Source organism: Aulonocara stuartgranti (assembly GCF_965226115.1).
Source record: "Aulonocara stuartgranti genome assembly, chromosome: 2".
NCBI lineage: Eukaryota > Metazoa > Chordata > Actinopteri > Cichliformes > Cichlidae > Aulonocara > Aulonocara stuartgranti.
This window is the reverse complement of record NC_138940.1, coordinates 3,804,467-3,821,241: the sequence shown is the minus strand read 5'-3', so window position 1 is coordinate 3,821,241 and position 16,775 is coordinate 3,804,467. Positions and strand designations below refer to the sequence as shown.

Sequence of the window (16,775 nt, the reverse complement as noted above, 5' to 3'; positions counted from 1 at the left end):
GGGTGGGATGGAGGCAGGGCTGAAAGGGTTGACTAGGAGAGGGGACAGCAACAGAGACACACAGATGCATAGAAAGACAGATTGATCTGCTAACAGTCTGATAACGATAGAAAGAGACCCAGAAAGCCAGATGGATGGACTGATGCTGGATGGAAGGCATGAATGAAAGACCAGACGACACAATAAACAGATAACTGAGTAGAATACATTTCCCGCCAAAGGAGGAAAACGGAAGGGGTAAAACAGATGGATGGAAGCCGTCGAAATGAAAAGACCATGTAATGCAGCTGAACTGCAGGATGGATGAGAGAGTACAGAGGGATGACCGAGGGATGGAGTGAAAGAGGGCGAAGAACAGAGGGAAAAAGCAAACCACAGACTGAGTCAGGGAATTATCCTTGTCTGGTCTTGTTAACTTGACATGGGCCACGCCTGGAAGGGAAACAGACAGACACAGTGCAAGAACAACTGAGAAAAGTGGAGAGAGACAGATGACGACAGGGTAGAGAGAGAACGTATACCGGTACTTTAAGAACATAAAAAGCAGAAAAATAGTGTCAAATGGGAAAAAACAAATCCGGATATGGGAGTGACAGAGTATGAAACAAAGATCCATACAATGAAGTCGTGTCTAAGCCTACAATGCTATAGCTCTCAGTAAACACTGTCTCTGAAAGGAGACAAGGCAGAACTCCAGTACTGAGGCTTATTTTACCACAAGCTGCTATGCCATTTTTTGATTACATGACTCTTGACTATTTCAAATGGTCTGTCTTATCTCCCCTAATTTAGAAATACATTGTAAACTAATTCAAACCACATGGCTGGGCAGGCACCACAAAACACCCTGCCACCACTGAACTGATAGTGTCCAGAATGGCGTAACTGTTTAACCACCACAATCTTAGCACAGCAATTCTGGCAGATCCCAAATATGGCACTGACTATACAGCGGTTGTACAGCCAGCGCCAGAAACCAGTGCCAGTCCCTGGGATGTTTCTGAGTGATCCCTGGGTTAGTTATCTTGTGAAGAAACTAGAGAGCCTGGGCGATATGTTCAAGCCAGTTTGGCACAGTGTGCTGAAATGAAGCAGTCATGGCCAGATAACACAGACCAGTGTTAAATGAGAAACCAGTCCGTCTGTGGATTCTTACAGATTACGTGTAAGGTCCCCTGTGGAGTTCATTTGTCAACAAATTTTACAGTTTACAGTAATAGCTATTAAAATAACCATTACTAAGAGCCATTAAAGCACATTGTGTGCAACCTAAATGATAGCAAATGTAATAATTTCATTTCTCTTTCCTCATAAAACATGCACAATCACTTTCTATACATTCTGTATTTTTCCATACATGTAATTTAGTTAAGAGGCCATGCATGCATTGCTATCACACATAGATATCACCCACTGACAGCCTGCTTCACCAAGTGGCAAGCTCAGTATGCAGTTACCACCTCGTTTAATGACGGCTGTGACATCTCACTGATCATGAATGATGTTTCCACAGCTCGAGAAATATGCTGAAGGAGAGAAGAGAGTCGGCCGTGGAATAAGTCACACAACATTGACCTTCAAGACTTGAGTTTGATACTCGCCATTTGGGTTACATTTCAGCATTGTTAAAGTGTAGCGTTAAAATATACACTTTCACAATGCTGAACACAGGTTACCATGTGATGGGTGAGAAGTGACTTGTATCACCCTGATAACCTGGTAGAATACAATCAGGAATTTATATGCACTTATTCACCACCACTATATATCTCCTACATAATATGGGTCACTATAGGTATAAGAGGTTGACGACTAGCCATACTTATGAGTGATCACAACTGATCAATGGGATAAATATTTGTCATAACAAAAATGGAGCTAAAAAAAAATCCACTGGCTAGCTTTAAAACAGAGAGGTGGCTAATACTAGAGAAATGCAAACATTTACATACATACACAGTGTATTGGAACTGCATATGCCTTTTGGTGCATGCACCTTTTGACAGAAGCAAACCTGTCCAGACAACACAAATATCAACAGCAAAAAAGGGAAAAAAGAAATTGAGGACTGCAAAAAGGAGGAGAATTTCAACAGGCCTCACTAAAAAAATACAGAGGCAGAAACCAGAGGGAATAATTAAACTGAAATGAATACAAGGGATGTGTCGAAGAGGGGAATGTCTCTTTTTGTAGTTCAAAAAAAAAATCGAGATGGAAGGCAGCTACAGAAGGAGAGGCAGGGGAAGGTGTACAAGTCTTTCACTGTGCCCTCATTAGCGCCAGATGAAAGTGTTAAATGAAAATGTGTGCCTTTGTGTGTGCATGCCAGTGTGCAGGGGACGGGGCACAACGCATCTGTTTGTTGTGTATTCATGTGGTGCCCTTTACTAAATGTCACACTAATCTCCCATCAGGTCAAAGAGAGCACATCTACTGTTATTCATCAGCAAGTGACAGAGTGAGTGATGCAGGGATGGATGGGTTCTTGAAAGGAGAAAGGGATCGAGCAGTAAAGGCAGCATAGAAAAAAAAGGATAGGGGAATGGATGAGTGGGCAGAAAGGAGACAGAAGAAAGACAGGTAAAGTGTTGAAGGAAGATGATGACGGATGGTTGAACAAGAGAAAAGGGAAAGTGATGCAAAGAATGGAAGAAGCATTATAAATGGCCATGGATTTGAGCTTATGTCAAACATAATCATTTCTGGAGGGCATAACGTAACATAACAGTTGGACTTTGTGCAGGTGTTCCTTAATTGTAACTCACTTAAATATGCAGCGTATCACATACACCCAGTATGGAAACATACATACAAACGAGTGACCATAGCAAGCAGTTTCTATTCAGATACAGGGCTTCCTCAAGATTTTGGACCTTCATTTGGGTGAATAAAGTGACTGAATGTCTGACCTGAATCTGGCCACAAGGCTGTGGTTAAAACAGACAGACAATCCTTGAACATTATAGGTTTAAAATTCTCAGAGGCTATTGAGACATTCGAATACTGAGTTCTTAGAGGCCTGAAACAACAAGTCCTCATTCCTGAGACTCGACATCAAAACGCAGCGAATCCACTCCTGAAAAGTACAAATTTCATCTGAACTGGCCAGCCTGGTTTAGTGAAAGCTGAAAAAATAAGGAAAGAAAACAGTGAAGGAGTGCTCCATTCTCCAGCTGCTGTCTCAGTAATGGCTAATTGAGGTTACCACAGCAATATGGAACTGGGATGTGTGTCTGCTGAGCATCATTGTAATCAGACTGGGCTGTTTAACACACACATACATACAGTCTCACAAACAAGTTAGCTCACTCGAACATACTTCGATATTGCACAAAGACTACATACTACTGTAGTTGTATAGACTTGTAGATGTATAGTTGTTAAAAAACATTCACACATGCATGTTTGCAAGCTCACATACAGACGCAGCAAATGTGCTTCAGAAACAGCGTAATAAATGACAGGAGTGGCTAATTAGATTTAACAGTGTAAGAGGATCTCCATGGTTATTTCTAATCCAAATATGTTTTTTCAGTTTGAGATAAAGTCAATGACCTGTAATTACTTCTGGGTTTGTATTAGACTCTGTTATATGACAGAAAGCCAGTTTTGGGGTTTGGGAAGTTCTTTTTGGTGAAGTTTATTTGTGTGTGTATGTGCTCATTCAGGATTTTGGACTGACAGGAAATTGTTGTCCCTTGTGGCTTTGGATGAATACAGTGAAAGTTAGAGAGAGAAGCAGTTTCAATCTGCTACGGCTGTGTGTTTGTTTTTATTGAATTCTATAATGGACAGTTTCTTGTACTAATACACAGGGCTAACAGAGTGCTCTTTAGAAGTGTCTAAAACATACATAATTGTGCACACATTTGGAAGCACTGTATCCATCCATCCATTTTCGTAACTGCCTGTTTAATTAATGGTCAGGCTTGGGCCTATCCGAGCTGTCATAGCGCAAAAGGTGGGGCGCACACTGGACAATATGCATATGTATCTCAGAGCTAATACCAAGGGACAAGCACCCATTCCTGCTCACATTCAGACTTATAGTTTACTTACAATTTAGATTAATCAGTTAACCTAATATTCATGTCTTCTAACTGTGGGAGGAAGTACCTGTTGAAAACCCACCTAAGCAAAGGCAGAAGATGCAAACTCCACACAGAAAGGCTCGAGCTGGCCAGTGTATTTAAACCCAGGACCTTTTTGCTGTTATATACTTTAAATCTGCAGAATAATTCACAAACATGCAGGCACACAAATCATGGACAAGCTATTGAAAATATCCACTTTAAAAAATAAGGACGTTTAATGTTGGTAACATTCAAACTCATACACTCACCTGCAGCGCTGCCAGCTGCTCAGACTCAGACACGCTAGTCTTTAGTCAGCTACTTCCATCTGGTGGATTTTTGGTTTCACAACAAGTCCAGTGCTGTGTTTGCCATGTCCATGTGTTAAAAAAATGTGTTTATAGGGTTCCTAAACAACACATCAATCTGAGAGTTTTCAGCTTTGTGAGCAGCTCCATTTAATTTAAGAAGACAAGCAGTTGAGCAAATGAGGGGAAAATGAGATGAAGAGCTTTTGGACTGAAAGCAAATAAGCTTTAGAAGAGGAATAGGGTAAAAATGACTGTTAAATGACATTGGGGCTAGAAAGGTGATTGAAGCAGAGCAAAAGGAGAAAAAGAGAAGAGGAAGTGGATGGGGAAGAAGATAATGAAAAGGAAGTGATGAATAAAGAGGAAAGAAGAGAATGATATGTAATGCAAAAAATGAAAGAACTAGAGTAATACAAAGTTAGGTTTGAGGAGGAGGCTGCTGAGGTACATAACTGATTTTTCTGGCTAGCAGACCATCATTTTGCTATGTTTACTAGGCCTGTTCTCAGCCTTTATTAAATTACATGGTTCCTAATGGAAACCATGTATGTGTCTGTACTGAGTCTACAGTTGTTATTTTACAAGCTTTTAGCTGCGTGCTGAACATGACTGATGTCATGACAATCAAATGCTTTTCACATTTGTTGATGGACAGTCACATGTCCTTGTAAAACCTCCATTCAAATCTCAGATTAGCACTTTCAATTAATAGAAACTGGTTAAAAAAATAGATTCCTAATTTTTACCCAGTTGTCGAGGACAGTGTCACGTGAGGAGACAAAGCAAATGAGTCGATAATAAATTCTTGATTCTTTTTAAGGCCTGTTAATGTGTTATACTGTATGTTGTAATGCATACTGTTCTTTTGTCCTTCTGTATGGTCAGCATTTTTATGAAAGTCACACTGGCCTGTATCCAGAACTCACAAACTTTGCTCCATTTGCTGTTAATGTAACATCGCTGTAATCTGAACGCTCTATAAACAGCTGTCAATCACAGCTGATTTAAGGCTCCTTAGCTAGTTAGCAAATAAGTGGTTGCAGACAAAGGGAAGTATTGTCCTGATGTTTCGCTGTGGGAGTCTGGAGCAGACCACCAGCAGAAAGAGTAGCTTCACTTGTTCATTTCTGTTTTTGATGTTCTGCAAGAACTTGGTTGAGCGGAGGCACGGTCAACTTTACCACCCCGCGATTTACCTCTCTTTCCCTCCCTGTCTCTCATTCTCGCTCTCTCTCTCTCCTTCTCTCAGCTTTGCCAAACCACTGTCTCTATAGCTGTCTGTCTCCCCTCCAGCAAAAACCACTTAGCAGAGAATCTCAGACACACGCATTCACACAAGAACACATACACTTTCCTCCCAGGGTCAAACGTGGTGCAAAAGGTCATAATGTTAGTTCTTTGCAGACTTCTCTTCAATGGAAACATTTATTCTTCCAAAAAATATCAGAACTTTACCACAATGGTCCAAACTGGTTGAGTCCGGCTATTAAATTGTAAGAATCCGGTTTTGCCCCAAGGCTTGAGCTCATCAGAACAAACAAGCCCATGTGCTGCTAGAAAGTACTGGGCCTCAACCCCCATGTTAGGAAATCATGAAATAGATCAAGCGCACATTATAATCCCTTCCACAGTAACACAATATTGAGGATGTAATCAGTGTGTTTTATGTCTCGGGATAGCATTTCGACACAGATTTCCCTAATTTCTTTTTCATTTAGGTTGGTCGATTTGCAAACACAACAAAACAAAGAAAAAATAGTTTGACTCGAAAATGTTTGGAGTCTGTTTTGGGTCTGTTTTTCCAATTTGCTCTAACAGTTTTTGCAACGGTAATCTATCATAATCATGCACGTACTGAAATTATGTCCTTTTTTTTCTGTTTGTGTGCATTTGTGCGTTCGTTACAGCGTTGAGTCTGTGAATGACGGGCTTTTCCACACAGTTGAGCTGCTTATTCAGAACCACTCACTGAGCCTAGTGGTGGATAACAGCACCAACAAGAGCCTGGGAAAGCTGGCACGCCAGCCCTCCGTCGACCACAACACCCAGCTTTACATAGGAGGTACGCACACGCATTTCTTCATAAACACGATGCATTTGCGGTACACAGATGTTACTTTGGCCTACCCTACTTCTTGTTTGCTGTGCAGCGCATGGGTACATACGCGTATAGGCACACACAACATGCAAACGCGCACGCAGACTAACGCACACTAAATCACAGCAAGGGTTGTGGTAAGGAAGTGGAAAACTGTTTTTATTCAACTTTTCTTCAAGAAAGAGGGTAGACACGCCTCTGAGAACAGTAACTCCTTTTTTCTCGAGTAAGAGAGACATACTGTTATTGTGCAATAGTGAGAGCTGCAGTGCTGTATCCTTGTTGTTTTTTACACTGTATTTCAGTGTAAGCCAAGCCAGAATGAAACCAATAAAGGAAATATCTTAATCAAACATTATACTATACTTTCCATTGTTATTACTGCTCATTTCTGTCTGTTTCTGGTTTTATTTTCACCAATTCCCAGGAGTGCCATCCCAGGTCGTGGCCTCAGGTCTGCGTCCAGGGCCTGAACGATCCCCTCAGGGTTTTAGTGGCTGCGTCCACAATGTCCAGATCAATGGGGAGCCTCAAGACCTGAGTTATAGATCCAGAGGAGCAGGACAGCTACAAAGAATTGAGGGCAAGGTAATTACTCAACGGCTGGCATAGATTCCACAGCATTTACTAGAACGCACAGTAGCATGTTAAAATTAAATTAAATTAAAAGTATTATAAGTTCATTCAGTGCTGTTAAGAAACCTTGAAGGTTTTATTGAGAACTCTATGGCCTACATTGGTTTTGTAACTCATAATCCCGTAACTCTGTCCTGTAAGTTCGCCTATCAACATATCATCAAAGAAAGTTATGTTTGGCAATAGTAAGAGGACATCTGGCTGAAATACCATGTAAAAAATCATAGTGAAAAACCTTATGACAGCAGTGTTCTGTTTTGGGTTCGGAGCAAGGATCCAATCCAAGCAAGCGTTCACTTTCATAATATAAGCCACAGTAGAAGTCTGATGAGTTTTAAGGCACTTCAACAAAGTCAGCAGCTGCTATGGAAAAGTATACACGCTGTCTTTCCAATTTGGAAACATATTTAATCTGGACCCTTGAAGGGCTGCAGCATTAAGGCAACATCAAAACATTTCTCTGGTTGCGCCACCTACCTCCATGCTTGTCGTTTCTAACAGTGATTTCTTCATTTTATGTTCTGTCACTAGGGTGATGGCATTCTTGCGGGGTGTCATTCGTGCAGTGTTTGTGCACAGGGTGCATGTAGAGAAGGAGGGGAGACGGGAGTAACTTGCAATTGTCCTCCTGGACGCAGTGGGGCTCTGTGTGACCAGACGACAGGCACAAACCCCTGTCAGAACAACAGGTAAGCCAAAATGGCAGAGACATTGAATGTGAGGTGTGAATTTAACTTGCAATTACTAACTCATAGGGGCACACATTCTGTAAAGCGTGCATTTTGTAACAGTTTTAGTTTTAGTTTAGTTTGCTAAGTTATACTGATAGGAGAATGAAAGAAACCCTCGTGTCAGACCCTTTGACCACACACAGAAGCAAAATTTCCCTGGTCAAGCTTTATTTTCTGTTTGTTATATAAAATGAATAATTGCCACCTGTTTGTGATGTTTCTAATGCCATTTTGTCATACAAGCCAGCCAGGTATCTGTTTAGTATAGATTTTGAAATCATGTGGGTTTAGTGGTTTTAAAGCAACCATGGATGAAACCACTTTCCAACCCCAGCATAATTCTCTCCTGTAACATGTTTTCCTTCTGCTCTGCTCTTTCTCCAGATGTTCTCATGGACAGTGTGTTCCCAAGGGTCAGTCTTACAGTTGCCAGTGTAATGAAGGCTATCAGGGTCAGTTCTGTAACCGACGACAGGAGCCTCCAGCATGCAGGGGGGTTCGCTGTGGGCGTGGGGAGTGTCGGGTGTCAGAAAGGGGAGAGCCGTTCTGTCACTGTCAGCCAGGGTTCACCGGGCCTATTTGTGACACAGGTAACACTGAAAGATTATAAAAAGAAGAAACGGAAATTTGCCGAGAATGAGAGCATATTATGATTTAAAATGTGCTTTTTTTTAACGCCACCAACATGCAGAAATCACATGTCAAGGAGAAATGGTAAGAGAACAGCTGAAGCGCCACCAACCCTTAAGAACATGCACGTCCACCAGCAAGATTCCCCGCATGGACTGTTCCAGATCCTGCCAGGCTTCACCTGGTGTTTGCTGTAGCGTCACCAAGACCAGACGGAGGAAGGTGGTTTTCCGCTGCACAGACGGCACCTCGTACTCAGAGGAGATGGAAACCGCTCTGGAATGCGGCTGCTCCAAATGTCCGTTGTAACAGCACGGCAGTTTGTTTTGCAGCACTCACCGCCGCCTTTTTGTGAATTCCACACATCAACGAAGTTGTCGCTCGGAGAATTTTCCACATTGATGAGCACCAGCATGACACAATTTTTAATTTCCACATTTTGTTTGACCGCTGCCAATTTGCTGCCAAGAGAAACGATAAACAGAAACAAAAATGGGACACGTGTGTGTGTTTTGACAGAGAGAAAATATATTGTAAGATATAAGTGAGAAAAAAACATAGAAGTTATTTTTATTATGGATTTTTTTTTCTAAAAGATGATAAAAGGACTGATTTTTGTAATATGTTGATTATATAATGTGTTGCATAGTATAAAAATGTTATTTTTACCTTGTAAGAAGTACACAGCAAAATAGATTAACATTCCTTAAAAGTATATGAATTTATATATGTGTAAATCTATATAAATATTTACCCTAACCCAATGAATTTTATATCTTCTAAGTGTATTTGCATGATGTTAATGTGAGTGCCAATGTGTGGGACACTGGGAGAGAAGAGCAGAGAAGAAGAAGAGCTCTGTTGATTCCACACAAAGGAAAAGGTGGCAGGCTTTTGAAGTCCTCCTTCTTGGAGGCTAAAAGCGAACTGTATGTGCCTAGCTAACCTGCTTCTCTATATAATGGACATTATCCTCACATGTGAGTTCCCATAAAAGACTCTTTTCACAGAGATGATTTAACAGTTTGCTCTAATATTGTGTCATTCTTATTTGCTGTTGCACGCCACACTTGGAGCCACATAAGGTTTGACATTAAATTGGAAAGGCATCTGCTATTCATTGGAAAATGTTATGAATCAGAAATTCCCATAGAAATCAATAATAATGAAAAACATGCTGTAAATTCAGCATTATGCTCACTCTGAACTTGTTCGAGTTAGACTGCTGAGATTTAAAACATACACAAGTGGAGACGGGAAGACATCTTTTTTGAGTTATCCTTTTAAATAACAAGAAGTTTTCTCTCAAGAGTCACTTACTGAGTGTAGCTGGTTGTGCTCCGAGGTATTTTTTTACACCCATAACAAATGGAGTGATGTCACACCTGCATAATACCTACACGTCAATGCTGCAATGTGAGATGTCAAACTTGGTATAAATAGCAAATACGCCAATTCTCGCTGTTTGCTATTCAATTAATGCTTAACAAGGACAAACTGTTTCAATAACAACAATACACCAAAGTCACATGTTTTTGCCTTAACAGATAAGGATGTCAGAAATCATTGAAAAATGTTGCTGATTTATGCAAGTTCACTACTTTTGATGTGCCTGTGTTGAAATCCAAAAGGTTTGCTGCAATATTTTCAACAGCTGCTACTGAATTGTTTTTGGATAAATAAGCATCATAGTGTCACATGTAGCAATTCACACCAGTCCATAACAACAATCAAAATAAATGTGTGGCCTTACGTGGTATACCTCTCCCTAATCTCTTAATTAGATCGTATTTTAAGGTCCTAGGAAATATAAAAACCTCAAATTAAGTAATATAAAGCCTTAACCACGTGGCAGTTCTTTCAGTTTGAAAGATTGTCTGTAGAAAGTGCCTCATAGCTTTGTGATGAATGTGAAACTGCAGTACCACGTACCAATTTCTGTGTTTTACCCTCTGTTATAAGAATAGAGCATTTGTTGTGTTACAATAACAATATATAATGCAAGAACCCATATTTGCTTTAAAATGCATATGGAAGGAATCATTTTATTGTAAAGGTGAAGATTTTGGTAATTCAATAATGGTTTTAATTTGAGTGTTGACATTGTAGGTGGAGGTTAAAAACTATTATGTGCTCTTGTTGACCAAAATGTAATTTGCTCCGGTGTGATCACAGCAAACCTCCACCATCACAACTAAAAACAGCTTCTGTCAGTTTGTCACATAAGAGAATCTGATTACACGCAAGAAACAACAACACAACTGAACACAAATACATTACCTGTGCAGTTTCTTATTGCCCACAGTTGACTAACACAATTAAAAGTATTAATATGATGTAACTACTACTGTACTGTTTACTTTATACAATGTTGCTTTGTTTACACAGAGGCAAAGCATCATCAGCAAATTTACAGCTCTGCTATTAAAGGTTTGCAACAGTGTTAAAATGATGATTTTCTACACTTTTATTCTTCTTGCTTCTTCACTATGAACATTTTCCTTTCATTCCCTACTTTTCTTCCAATGTTCAAGAGAATATTATCTTTTCCCCACAGTGTCTCCTACATTCACAACCTATCCCCTTTCATTTTCCTACTTGTTAGCTTCTATCCTCATTTTTACAGCAGTTCCAGCCTTTAACTGTCCCCTCGTTTCTTTTTACCCACTGCACATCTTCGTCTCCTGATACTGATTGCTTAGCTTTTCATTCTGAACAAAATAAAGCACCTCAGTTATTAGTTATTGACAATGAAAATAACTGTAAAATCAAACACGTGTATATGTCCTAGGTTTAAAAAACACGATTATGTGAGTGATAATTGATACTTATGTTGAATGTTAAAATTAAACTACCATTGAAACTATAATAATCTTTCATGTGTGAGTTTTTAAATACAGTGTGCCAGTGGAAAGTGTGCTTACTGTACCCAGTCTTCAGTCACTAGAGCTCAATCCACTAGAGCACCTTTGGGATGGGGTGAAATGGGAGATTCACAGCTGTCTTACTTGCAGTATGATGCCGTCATTATGGTATGTCACCATGCAGTATGTCAGTATGGAATGTTTCCAGCACCTTGTTTAATCAATGCCATAAAGAATTAGGTCAAGAAATCAAAGGGGGTCCATCCAGGTTCAATTTGGGTTCTGTACCAGAGGCCTGGGAGCTTAAGGGTCCTGCACAGTATCTTTGCTGCTCCGACTTTACTCCTCTGGACAGAGAGCTTGGATTTTGTTCCTGGTATCTGCTGGAGCCACTCTCGTAGCTTTGGGGTCACTGCACCGAGTGCTCCGATTAACGCTGGGACCGCTGTTACCTTCAAACTCCACATCTTCTCGAGTTCTTCTTCAGCTCTTGGTACTTCTCCACCTTCTCATGTTACTTCTTCCTGATGTTGCTGTTGTTTGGTACATCTATCAATGTAGCAGTCTTCCTCTGCTTGTCCACTACGACTATGCCCGGCTGGTTAGTCATCATCTGTGTCTGGAAGTCCCACAGAATCTTAACTCAGTCATTCTGGACCACACTAAGGGGCGACTCCCATTTTGACCTCGGGACTTCCATGCCATAATCTTCCTGTATACTATATTACACTTTTTTATGGTGTTTCATGTATGCCCTGCCTGCTAGCGTCGTGCACTCTGCTGTTATGTGCTGGATTGTCTGAGGGGCATCTTTACAGGGTCTGCACCTGGGTTCTTACCTGGTGTGATAGACCCCTGCCTCTATGGATCTTGCACTGAGTTTCTTCCTGTGCTGCCATAATTGTGCCTCTGTGCTTTCTTTCAGTCCAGCCTTGTCCAGCCATTGGTAGGATTTCTGAATGTCAACAACTTCTTCTATCCCCCGGCCTTCCATGATGGCTCCTCCTCACTTATAACTCACCAGTTATGGCATTAAACATATTGCTGCTCCTGGGCTGGTCTGCCATTACCCTTGAGTTGTTGCTTTCTGATGGTGTGTTGATGCTGATGGACAGTTGACTGCTGCAGTTAAGACTGATCGCCTCTCCTTGAAAATGCTACTCCATTTGTATTTTAAGTTCACATTTTTGCTTAATATTGATTTGAACTGTAACTTCTGAATTCTAAAAAGTACATGAAAAAAGGACATGTGCCATTCATTTTATTTGAATAAAATTTCATTTAGCGTTTGTAATAGGTTTAGGGTGTAAATGAACACCTGACCTTACCTGATTGGAGGTAAGATGGTTACATAGAAAACTGGGTGTTTGTTATACACTAAAGGTAGGAGTATGTGACAGTTATCCTTAGTGGTTGCAAAAGGTGCAAAATGCATCTGCACAGAGATATGCTTTAGTGGTCTTAAACTCAGAAACTCACAAATAAAATGTCTTAAAAGTTTTTAGTGCATACTATTAACTATTAACATCAATCCAGAAGAATACTTATCTTTGAACTGGTCCAACAGGACAGGTCTGCTTTCATTTTAGACACTGAGAAATGTTTTACTTTCAGAGAAATATAAAAGTGTTTAACTCTGATAACAAGAGTGTTTTGCTGTTTTCTTACAGATCACACTCTATGATATACGAGAGCCTTAACATTTCCCTAATGTTATCTGGTTTGCATGGAATCCATCCCTTTCTACTAATTAGCATGCAGGCAGCTGAGAAAGTCAAAACATCCTGACTAATGTTAATTGACCAGAATGTTTCTCACCAATAGATGGCAGCATTGTACAGACAGAGAGGACATAGCATGTTGATAACTTAGTGATTAGAGCCTACTGAACAGTCATATTTTGTTTCCCTAAGAGGGCCATCTAAATTTATACATTTAAACAGTGCTTAACACAAGTCAAGCCAAAAAAAAGAAACTAAAAGGAGTTTGTCCTGGATCAGTTGACCAGCTCTTTATTTTAGGTGTGATTTTCACATGTTTTTGATGCTAATATAAGAGAGGTAGAGGTAGGACCACAAGCCAACCCGCAGCAGCACAGACTGAGAGTAAACAAAACTCACAGTTTGGGACATCCCACGATTGTGTGCTCACACAGTTGCTCCAGATTTCTTGGCTGTACATTCATGTTCCACATTTTGTATTCCACAATATCACAAAGGTACTGTGCTGGATTTAGATTTGGAGAATTTGGATGCCATTCGAGCACAGTGAAGTCATGTTTTCAACACTTTGTGTGCTCAGTAGCTTGTGTACTTCTTGGTACACAATGTTGCCCACACAGTTACACCAAAATCAGGCCAATTTGCTATTACAATGCCAATTACATACATGGATGTAACCTTACAATCCAAATGTCACAGCAGCAGACCAGTCAGTGCCTAAACTTCTGTTGTCAGGTTTTGTTTAGCTCGTGCAAATTATTGGATCCGTTTCCTGTTCTTAGCTGACAGGACAGACACCTGGTGTCCTCCTTTGTTTGAGCTCATCTGCTTGAAGGTTGGAAGGTTTGTTAATTCAGGCATTTTCTTCAGTGTGAGCTTCACTTGGTGGCTGTTTGATGTTTCTGTGCAGTGTGAGAAAAAAAGTGTATTATGTGGTGATACATTATATAAGTTTCATATAGATTTTTCAGAGCACTAAATGCAAAAGGTAAAAATATATTTAAAAAAAAAAAGCAAGGTAATGGTTTTTGTCTGACCAGCCGAAGCGTTTGTCCTCTTTCCCTCCCTTCACCAACTGGTCACGTCAGCTGGTTCTGCTGGACGTTTCTTCCTGTTAAAAGTGAGTTTTCCTTCCCACTGTCACAGAGTGCTTGCTCATAGTGGGTTGTCTGATTGTTGTGGCTTTCTCTGAAGTATAGTAGGGTCTTTACCTTACACTATAAAGCACCTTGAAGTGACTATTGCAGTAATTTGATGCTATATAAATAAATAATGAGTTACCTAGGAAATCATGTCAAGTAAATCTATTCACATTTTGAAATAACGAGCATTAACCAACGTGCTGTACAATTAAAAGGAATAAGACAGAGCAGGAAAATACAGAAAAGCACAAGTCAAACAAGAGGAAAACAAAAAAAGAGAAGAGTTGACGCAAGTACATCTCAAGTAAAGAATTCACACCACTCTTTTTTGTGGTTTCCGTTTTTGAGCTTGTGTTTTTGTCTTTCAGCTTTCACTGCATGCGTGCACCTTGCTGTTGGTGAACACTTCGCTTCAACGTGTTTTTGCTACATGTCTGTGTTAGCGCTAGCCTCTAGTCTTGGTTAATTTTCAGATTTAGATTTAGGGTCACATGTTTAGCTGAGAGGTTAAGCAGGTAACCATGTGCAACAAGGCAAAATGCAACCTGAGGTCCCCCGTTAGATAGAAAGTGCTTAAGCATAGAAAAAAGTCCTTCAATGAATGGTTGAAAGATGCATGTTTAATAAAGCTCCTGGAGTGCTCCAGTAGAAAAGTGCTACATAAGAATATGTCCATATCGTCAGCCTCTGTTTCTTTCTCTCTCTTCTTTCCTGTCTCATCGTCTCATCTGTATAACTGTCCTCTGAGCCTAAATCATGTCCTATGTTTAACTGAACATAGGACACGATTTAAGAGTAAGAATCTTGATTATAGGGTGGAGTAAGTGTTTACATTAAGACGTCAAAGCAAAATTTTGACTTCCTGGTGGTCTAGGTGATGCTTGGATTACCAACATCAGCAAGGCACTTCCTCTAAGCACAATGGCGACTGTACCTAAACCATTCTTAACGGTAATCAATTCAAGAAAAAGACGTGCACAGGAAATAATTCGTCATCCTTACCATCAGTGACACCATGAAATCCAAGAAACCCATACATCAAATGTAAATAAAATATGAAGAAATCTATCCTAGGTGCTATGAAACGGACACTGATCCATGTTAGAAATAAATGACCAGCTTATATGTGCAAAAACCAACTTTTTAAATAACCTCCTACACAGCTTATATTTGGTTTATAAAATCTCATAGAAAGAAAATCTAAACAATGTATCATACACACTATTACATAACCAATTCATTATTAATACAAATTATATTAATGATTAGAAAATGAATCTGTGTTATCATTAAAAGCTCAGGGATTTTAAACATATAAGCCATAATATTGTCTATCCATATACTGTCAGCATCAATCTGTTTTTGTAATAAAGCAACAGCGATCTGTTTCTATTCTTCAGAAAAGAGTAGCCTCAAAGCACTGTGTAAAAGTGCACAACAGTGTAGGAAACAGAAAGAGTGTGCAGCTAACCTAGTAAACTAAGTTGTGGTTGACCATTCCTCAGCTTCCGAGCAAACACTGAGTGTAATTACTCAGAACTACTGTGACCTGTACCAGAGAATGCTCAAGGTTCAAAAGCGCAAAGACGATGATGTACTTTATGTTCTCTAGTTGAGATTGTGGGTCAGGTGGTTACAAATTGTGAATCATGAAGCTAACTCTCAGTGGTCTTAAAGAAACTCCAGAGTCTCACAAATCCATCAAACAAATCATTCTAGCATGGTCTATGTTTTGCCTCTGTATCAAATGGATTTGAAGTCATTCTGTGATACTTGCTGCTAACATAGCCACAAACCGATTTTACTGTCACTTTTTGGTGATCTTTGCAAATACAAACATGTATAATGAGGATAGAAATTAATTGCTTAAAAATGTTAAGAGCAAACTATTTTGAATGTTATGCATGTGGTGTATTCATAATTGTCTCTGGTACATTTGTTGTATGGGCAGTATGTGTTCACTGTTTGATTGTGTAATTACGTGTTACGCACTGGCAATGCATGCCGGTAGATGGTAATACAGGAAGTAAAAGAGATGGTCTTACCGCACACAGTGGTCCCGCGTACTTATTCAGATTCAGAGTAAGAATCACACATGGTGTCAGAAGTGCTGTGTGACTCGTAAGACTCCATACATCTGCCGAGTGTGAGGAGAAGGGGAAGGTGGAAACAAAATGCCGAATGACGACGTAGACGATCGTCCGAGGGCAGGAGTTAGCACTGCGGCTAGCACTCCCAGCGCTACGTTTAGCATCCAACCACCGGAGCCCTTTGATTTTTCCAAACCACACGAATGGACAAGATGGGTCCGTCGCTTTGAGAGATTCCGTCAGGCAAGTAATCTGTCTGCGAGCTCGGAGGAAAATCAAGTGAACACTCTCATATATTGTATGGGAGACGAAGCGGATGACGTCCTGAGAGGACTAAAGTTAAGTGATGTAGACCAACGGGACTACGCTAAAGTGAGAGATAGCTTCCACAACTTTTTCATTGTCAGGAAAAATGTTGTTTATGAGCGCGCACGTTTTAATATGCGCAAACAAGAGCCGAATGAGACTGTTGATGCATT

General features: G+C 40.1%; 1 protein-coding gene across 1 annotated transcript in view; it reads left to right on the top strand.

Annotated features, from left to right (window-relative positions):
* slit3 (slit homolog 3) overlaps positions 1-10,931 on the top strand; it is a 239,948-nt gene extending 229,017 nt beyond the window's left edge. The window contains exons 35-39 of the mRNA XM_082554652.1: positions 6,292-6,446; positions 6,910-7,070; positions 7,650-7,807; positions 8,234-8,439; positions 8,541-10,931. Coding sequence (XP_082410778.1) covers positions 6,292-6,446; positions 6,910-7,070; positions 7,650-7,807; positions 8,234-8,439; positions 8,541-8,788 — 928 coding nt within the window. The 3' untranslated portion in view covers positions 8,789-10,931. The remainder of the gene's footprint in view (positions 1-6,291; positions 6,447-6,909; positions 7,071-7,649; positions 7,808-8,233; positions 8,440-8,540) is intronic.
* Positions 10,932-16,775: the final 5,844 nt, after the last annotated feature.